This window comes from Mytilus trossulus, chromosome 13, assembly GCF_036588685.1.
Source record: "Mytilus trossulus isolate FHL-02 chromosome 13, PNRI_Mtr1.1.1.hap1, whole genome shotgun sequence".
Taxonomy (NCBI): Eukaryota; Metazoa; Mollusca; class Bivalvia; order Mytilida; family Mytilidae; genus Mytilus; species Mytilus trossulus.
The window spans coordinates 34,791,204-34,799,948 of NC_086385.1; the positions used below are offsets into that span (position 1 = coordinate 34,791,204).

At 33.4% G+C, this 8,745-nt stretch overlaps 1 protein-coding gene across 1 annotated transcript; it reads left to right on the forward strand.

Moving 5' to 3' along the window:
- Nucleotides 1–4,000: 4,000 nt before the first annotated feature.
- On the forward strand, nt 4,001–8,345 carry LOC134694316 (beta-porphyranase A-like). Its single transcript, XM_063555320.1, has 3 exons — nt 4,001–4,237; nt 5,986–6,127; nt 6,814–8,345. The coding sequence occupies exons 1-3, from the start codon at nt 4,001–4,003 to the stop codon at nt 8,316–8,318; spliced, it is 1,884 nt and encodes a 627-aa protein (XP_063411390.1). The 3' UTR covers nt 8,319–8,345.
- The last annotated feature ends 400 nt before the right edge of the window (nt 8,346–8,745 follow it).

Sequence of the window (8,745 nt, forward strand, 5' to 3'; positions counted from 1 at the left end):
TGAAAGCCTTACAGTGACCTATAGTGGTTAATATATGTGTAATTTGATCTCTTGTGGATAGGTGTCTCATAAGCAATCATACTACATCTTCTTTTTTTATAAGCACTGCCATATTCGTCTTCGAGTCTTTTAATCTTAGAATGAATTAAAGAAAAACAACCGAATATATGTAATGAACACAAAATCCTCTAAATACCTCCCAACCCAACAAAAAAATCAAAGAGCTGAAAGCTCTGAAGAAAAATGACGCCACTGTCTCTAATATTGGGATAGTTTTTATGCAAGTCTTGATTTTCACGTACCGTAATTAGTTTAACAATGCAACATGTATCGTGAGCATATAATTGATATTCGTATATGTGTGTGTGTGTGAAGTGAAGGTGACAACTGGCTTTTTTTTTAAAGACAAATGAATAGGTTAAGACTAGCTGAATTGTACAAATAAATACCATAGAAAGGCTTGTATATTTCTCACTGGTACATAGTCTGAATACGGATCCGTTCGCTTCCATTCACGTTTGCGCCCACTCATTTTCACCCCCTTTCACTTTCACACCCTACATGTTCGCACCCAATCTTAATTGGTTTTGTGTTTAATAACTCTGTAAGCAAGTGTTTTCTTATAAGTATAATTGTTGTCATTGTCTCAAAATAAAGTAAGACAGCAATTTTTTTTTGTGTTGTATTAATCTTAATCATGTTTTGGATAGGGTATTGCTAAAAATAATAATAATCCTTTCTAAATAAAGTGGTATTTTGTTAACGTTTTATTTTGTGTTGAATAACTCTTAATCATGTTTTGGTTAGTGTATTGCTATAACTTGTTTCATTGACTTGTTTCAAAATGAAGTGAGATTCTGACTATGTTTGTTTCTGTGTGTTGAATAAATTTTATCATGTTTTGGTTATATTAGTGGATTGCTATATTTTGGTGTCTATATTTTATTGTTTCGTTGTTTCAGATCAATGGGACCAAGCTGTTAAAAAAAATTATCTTTTGTGTTTTTTCCTTTAAAATCTTCAATGTTTTACTCATACCAAGCTATAAATACATTCAGTATTTACACCAAAGCAATTTAAAACAACAACCATGATTTTCCAATTATTCAACTTGAATTTGAATTAAAATTGGGCACGAATGAGTAGAGTGTGTATGTGCGAACGTGTAGGGTGCGAAAATGTATTGGGCACAAACAGACCTGATACCACACAGTCTGAACCCCCTTCTCCCACAAAATATTAAGTAAATAATCTTTTTGTTACTGCTATCAAAGGTCTAATCAAACTCAGATAATTTCAAACATTTGTCAAAGAATTCTAGTCAAACTGGCACCTAGTTAAATTGGCACCTGGACAAATCATCACCTGGTTAAAATCGACACCTGATATAGTCAATTCGTCACCCATGTTAAATATATATTTTTAACAGTATTTTAAGCAATAGGGTAAAAATAAGAAAGGGCTTGCCAGAATTTTTTTTCAGTATTTAAGCAAAAGGAGTTAAATACTAACTTTCACATTTTTGGGTGTTCATGTACATTTTGTATATATTTATTTTTCTCAACTAAATGACTTTTTTGGTGTAGTTTTAATGATATATATATATGAGTAGTCCAAATAATTATTACGTCTGGCAAGGCTTTTTTAATTTTATTCTGGAACACTTTCCTATGACCGCAAGGCTATATTAATTTTTTTTCTGGGACGCCTTCCTACGAACGTCGTAGGAAGGCGTCCCAGAAAAATAATAAAATAGCCTTGCCAGACGTCATAATTATTTTGACTAAAACATGAGATATTGGGTATTTTTCTGCATTATTTTAACCAGTTGAGCATTTTAAAGGATTGTTGGTTTAATGCTGTATAAACTTTACTGAAAAAAAACACCTTAAATTTGCTAATTATTTTGCATGAAAGTTTGATTTATTGAAAGGGATTCATAGTTTTCCATTTTATTTTAATAATTGAGACTTGTTTTACAATTACACAAATTGTCTAATTGTTAAAACAACAGCTTTGGTAAGGGCTTCGTTGTTTACCTTTATACACAACATTATTATATTCACTTTCGTTTCGTTGTTTACCAAAATACACAACAACATATTCACTATGTACTTGGTAACAGTAATTAATTAATTGAATAGAAAATATTATAACAAATATTATTGGATGCCGAATTGACGTCGAATAGGTGTCGATTTGACTAGATGCCAATTTAACCAGGTGCCGACTTGACTTTACGTTTCAATTCCTCTGCGATCGTTTGCGGTATTTTCTTGAGAAAATCTATTTTCCATCATCAAAGAGAAGAAGAAACTGCTTTAAATGATTCTGGAACGCTTCATGATTGTTAAAATAAGTTTAATTCACTCAAAAACAATTTTAAAACTTGCGATGTTTAAGCAGGAAGTTTCCAAAGCATGTGTAAAAGAAGAAATTAACCGGTGAGAGTGAAAATCCGTATATGACAGATATCCCTATAGTACGACTTTGAAAGTAAAACAGTTCAATCCTTTTGTAAAACAGTCTTTAATATACCTTTCACATTAATGTTTGAAGGGTCTTAAGCTTATTCAAACCATATAAGTCGGTATGAAACACCAAAACGGAATGAACAATAACCGATTACGTTTTGTAGTTTACAAATTCTAAAACTGGTTTCCGTCAAACTACAACACTTTGTTCGAGTGTAGTGGAATTCAAGTAGAAACCAGTGTAAACTGGGTCCTGGCTGATTTAATACTACACAATGATGCATAATGATAACACAAGCAGATTCCAGTTTGTATGGAAAATAGTAAATACGAAACCAAGCGCGGTAGGCAGAGAAATGAAATGAAGTTCAGGTCGGCAGTTATGGAACAATGACTGCGTCATTTTCCAAAAACATATAATGAATTTGATAATATTACAATGTTATTAACATGCTAAAATTTTAAATACATGTACATTTGAAATATACATGTACCCCCCCCCCCCCCCCCCCCCAACTATTTGATTCCGAAATAATGTTTACACCGGATAGAGAGACTCTTATTATAAAAGATGAAAATGAATATCGTACTATGTTGTTGACCTACATTTAATAGAAAACGTTTGAAAATATCATCGTAAGCTAGTTATTTAAATAATTATCATAACTAGAATCTCAGCTTACATTTGTAAGTGCTAAATCAATAACTATGATACAGATGAGTACGAATGAACATATGCCTGTCTTTATATGCCTGTATCAAGCCGAAAGCATGTGAAGCCTTTTGTCGGTGGTTTTTTTTAAATATAAATTAGCCGCAAGTTTTCTAAATTGAGTTGCTTCAAATATTAATGTTGGGGTCTCTATAATTGACTTTAATTGCGGTATGGGTTTTGCTCATTGTTGAAGGCCGTACGGAGATATTGATTTCCAATAAGACAACTATATCGATCAGCAAAGTTCAAATGAAGCAGATGAAAACAATTAAAGCCAATCGCACGGCCTTCAACGATAAGTAAAACTAATATCGCATACCAACGACAATAAAAAAAAAAAGAAGATGTGGTATTATTGCCAATGAGACAACTATCCACAAAAGACCAAAATGACACAAACATTAACAACTATAGGTCACCGTACGGCCTTCAACAATGAGCAAAGCCAATAACGCATAGTCAGCTATAAGTTTTGATTATAAACGAACAACCATGATAAATATTGGTCAACTTTTAATTTGGTACAATTTGTGAATATACATGATTACCTGTTAGATGTGAACAGTTTAGACGGACATGTGAATTCGAAAAGCAGAAAATATGTCGGTCATGATTATTCTATTATATATAAGAGATTCAAGAATTGCCTGTAATATATATCTATTTAGAACTTAAATATAATTCAAAAGTCAGAATTTGTGCCACATTTTATCATGAATCGTGCTTGACCTTAAGACACAATGCGGTGTAAATGTACTAAATATTTATAAAGTATGTAAATATATTCATGTAAATATTATGCAATATTTCAATGCATCAAATTGTGGGAATAACGGGGTTTCTTGTGACCCTTGTGTCCGGAGCTGATTACCAGGTGACCATATACCCAAGTTATCTGTCACAAGGTGGCCGAACACACTTTGAGACTGACCGCTGGGACGGCCATAATGGACTTGATATTCAACAAAATATTGACAGGTGTAAGGCGATTGCTACTGAAAGTGGAAGGTGGCTTAACCGTGATTTGAATGGGAATATATTTCAGAACGTAAGGCTATTTATTTATCTATCATAATGTAATGAATTTCATCATTCTAAATAAAAATAAGGAGATGCGGTATGATTGCTAATGAGACAACTGTCCGCCAAAGTACAAATGAAGTGCATACAGCATAAGAAAACCTATTACCGTTAAGTTGACCATAAAAACTTTGCATGTTTGTTTGATCTTTTTTGCAGGTTTTTTTTTCTTACCTTCAAGAAAAAAAGATCTCTTATAATCGGCGTGTAATTATTACAGGGGTTAGCTACATGGTGCCAATACCAAAACACAAAAAATCAGATTATTTAAGATAAAATTTTCGTAAGGAAAATAGATTCTTTATTTTCCAAGATTGAATTAGATTTATCAGCTAGAAATATTTTAATATGTGCGATATAGATAAATAGAATCGGCTTTTCATTTTACTCAAAGAAAATAAAACACCAACATTTTTTGACTGAAAAAAGTTGCAAATGTAATTTAGAATAAAGACTCAATTTAAATAAATTGCTACCAGGTTGGCACTATGATTGTAACATACAATAAAACGTACAGTTCTTTGTTTCTTTGCTTGAGTTTTTGCTTTTCTTTTTTCTTCTTCTGGATAACCATTAGCATGAACACTGAACCAAATATTTTAGCAATTCAATTCCAGCACTTTTCATGCACGTGTCTCTCCATTTTTGCCATGTTATAGCGATTGCCCCTTGGTATCTTCTAACTATTTTCATTACGATTTTTTTAAACATCATCCTTCTAAAATCGTTAAATAACGATCGCTGTATTGGTGATTTTGTTAACATTTGTATTGCGTTCAGTGGTAAATAGTTAATGGTATTTAAATAAGATGAAATTAGATCAAAATTCGTAGATACTAGCTATGCATGATGCGTTCGTCCAGGAATAAAAGAATATATAGAAACGTTAAAAAGGTTTCAATGTTCTCCCTACACGAGGCATCATACCCAAGGTCACTCTTTGAACCGGATGTTGCTGCATATTTAATCCACATGATCGGAGAGTTTCAGGGACCATATATCTATTCACCAAATCAATTCTTAAGATTTACGGACTACATGAAGCTATTATGGATTGCAAATAAAAGATATAAATGATATACACTTTTACAAATTGTGACTTGGATGGAGAGTTATTTCATTTGCACTCATACCACATCTTCTTGTACTGGTATCTAATTAAAATTATGCTGATCTTCATGTCTGATATCAATGTAGTGGTTTGGCACTCAAAGGGTAAATGTGCCTCGGTCAACGTTTTTTCGGTCCTATAAATAGAAAAAGAATGACTCAATTCTGATTTATAAAGATGCTTGCACGCTTAAATAAAAAAAATCTCGAGCACGTTTGATTAGGGAATGAAAGTAAACATGCATTTATTCTTGATTGAATTATTGACGTCCAGTGGCAAACAGTTCATCAATGTTTAAAACTATATGATATACAACTCGATCAAAATTGTTCAAATTGAATTTGTCGTGTTCAATAAATTTGGGTTTGATATGGTGAAAAAAGAATCAATTCATTAACACTTTCCCTAAGAAAATTCCAGGATCATGTACACATTACAATCTAATGCAGTTATTTAAAGAAATTCACATGTTGCATATTGGATTTTTTTGTAACAATAACAATGGTATTTAATCTTTTTATCTACAGAAACCTCTTTCACATCTCTTTAGAAAAACTATATAATTTTTGACAAATATTTCTCTAATTTTCTTGTATTTATTGTAGACACCTCAAGACCCTCAGCACCATGGTTACCCAGATCCAAACCATTTTAAAGATCCGTCTTTCGTTCATAACATATGTTCTAAGTATAAGCAAAATCTTCAAGGATATGGAAACAACTCGGACATGATCATGGAAATCAAAGGTAAATACTAGATGTATTACTATGTAGGGTTATCAAGCCTTAACAATGTATCACAAAACAGGCGGCAAAACTGTCCGCTAGATACGAAAATAATTCTATACATCTGTTAAATTGTAATCTTTTATAGCATAAGTTTCTCAGCATTCATATTCTGATTGAACTCACCTGTCAGCTCTCGAATATCTTTCAATTTGTCATAGATATAATAAAGGAAAATTACAATTTGTTTAGGTTTTTTTTAACGATTTTGAATTTTATAAAGAACCTTTTGTATGTACTTTTTGGGAAGAACCAATTGAATGCGTGTTGATATCTCTTAAAACAATGTAGCTTTATGCTACATGTATGAGTAGCTGACTGCTTTCTGTTATCGCCCTAACATTAACCAGTTGATATCAACATAATGAATAAACACCCGTAAGTTGTTAAAAAATATGATAGACTTCTTTCCTTTTGTCCTTCACCATTGAAACTGACCGCAATGCAGGGTCTCGTGCAGTCATATCTAAAAGGAGTGTTCAACCATAAGTATCTATTCATAAGCATTGATCGTTAAAAAGAGGGACCAACCCCGAACCCCACTCACTCTGGATCTGCCACTGTAATAATATCAACAAGCGGGATAAAACGGACGTTAAACACTAACAATCAATCAATCAATCCTATTTTCTTCAAATCTGTTGTAGGTCTCAACTGGCCACACTGGATGGACACTTCTCAACATGGCGGAAAGTTTCCAAATAATTTAGATGCAGGTGCTGAATTTATAGTTCTGCTCTTGAAGTCCATCAAAGAATGCACAAATGGTATAATACCAAGGTACTTTGAAGTAATTAATGAACCAGATGCATCTTGGAAATATATCTCATGGAACACCGTTATTGATTTTCATAGAATAGTCGCGCAGAAACTGAAAAGCCATTTTCCTGGAATTAAAGTTGGTGGACCGACTAAAAACACCGAGGTTTCAGGAAGTGACAAGAACGATTTCCGCGTATGGGGATTTTCTCGGCAGTTTCTTGATATGTCATTAGATCATCTTGATTTCTTTTCCTTTCACCCCTATAACTTTGTCGTGGTGGAGGGAAACAGTTACCGATGGGAAGGCATGAATGAAGCAAGACTAGTAGCATTTATGGATACAGTTGAAAATTACGCTTATCAAAAGAAAGGCCATTCCGTGCCTCTTATCATCAGCGAGTACGGTTTAGCCGGGATCAGAGGAATGGATGAAAATAAAGCAAGTCCTTTCATTGACTGGGCATATATCAATCAGCATATCAGTCACATGTTCACTTATTTGAATTATCGTCACGTGGTTGACGTAGCTGTCGGATTCTTGCTTTCGTATGAAACATACTTAGGCCAAGCATCTCTACACTATAGCCTTTTCCGTGGCAATGGAAGTAAAGCTAATGCGGCAAAAGCTTACCAATTTTGGCATCATGTATACTACAGTCATAAATTTCTTAGAATCGATAGTTCGTTTGACAATAAAGAGAGAAAGATTTCACCCTTAGCGATGGGAAATCCGGACAATGGCGACATCGTAGTTTTACTCCAAAATTATGACAGATCTCAAGCAAGAGTAAAGCTAAATTTCGATCAACACTGGTTCTCGCCGTCTACTGGAATTTCTCATTGCCATTATCTCAATTCGCACAAGGAACCAGTTCTGGATGAATGGAAATCTGTGCATGTTTCGAATGGCTATGTTACAGTTCCCGCTGACGGTAGTTGCATTTTTGTATTTAAGGCGAAATATAATTTTCACAATGTTCACACTATTAAGGAAACGACTTACTATGGAAACAAAATGATAATTGGAATTAAGAAAGATTGCGCCATTTGCATTTTCTCCTGCGCTTCGTGTACCTACGCAGCATCAGTAAATGTAAATATTCAATCACTAGCGAATGTACAGTATGCACGACTTAGAATTGGAGTAAGTTTGCCCGGTAATGAAGGAGGAAATCCGGTCCCTAAAACTGTTCTAATAAACAATCATCACGTGATAGCACATTACCAACTATTTGAACCAGGTCGAGGTCATGAAGGATCGAGATGGGAAAGTTTTGAATATCAAATTCCTGCTAGTTTTTTACATTCAAATTCCAATGAAGTTAAGGTTGAATTCAACCAATCAGGAGGTTATGTTTCAACAGTTGCTCTTGTGATTGGACGGAACTAAAAAACATTATTAAATGCATGGCTTGAATTGGATTTGATGTATATTGTTAATATACAATATTTTTTATAGCATCAATCTACGGCGTGGGTCATAAGTAAACGTTTCAAATTATTGGCTAACGAAGCACAAAATACTTAAAATATAAATTGTCAAATGTCACATAATACGAAGAGTGAATTTATCAGCAAGCACAAATGGCACAAATCTCTTTCAAAAGTGGAAATTTCAACACATTTTGACCACAAAGTCTACAATTGAATAGGAAATGATCACGAAACAGTTTCTCTCTATGCTTTAGAAAGTTATGTGATGTGTCACACGAGTACATGTCAGTGAGACAACAGTCCAACAATACTTGCAACAAAACGAATGAGTCCGTATGACTCGTAAAAAATAAAAATTCTGATACTATTCCAATACTTAATAT

What these genes read in the sequence shown, in the direction of transcription:
- LOC134694316 (XM_063555320.1), top strand. Translation starts at nt 4,001, where the DNA reads ATGCATCAAATTGTGGGAATAACGGGGTTTCTTGTGACCCTTGTGTCC. An exon ending in ATGGGAATATATTTCAGAAC is followed by an intron (nt 4,238 to 5,985) that starts GTAAGGCTATTT and finishes TATTTATTGTAG; the next exon opens with ACACCTCAAGACCCTCAGCA. An exon ending in CATGATCATGGAAATCAAAG is followed by an intron (nt 6,128 to 6,813) that starts GTAAATACTAGA and finishes AATCTGTTGTAG; the next exon opens with GTCTCAACTGGCCACACTGG.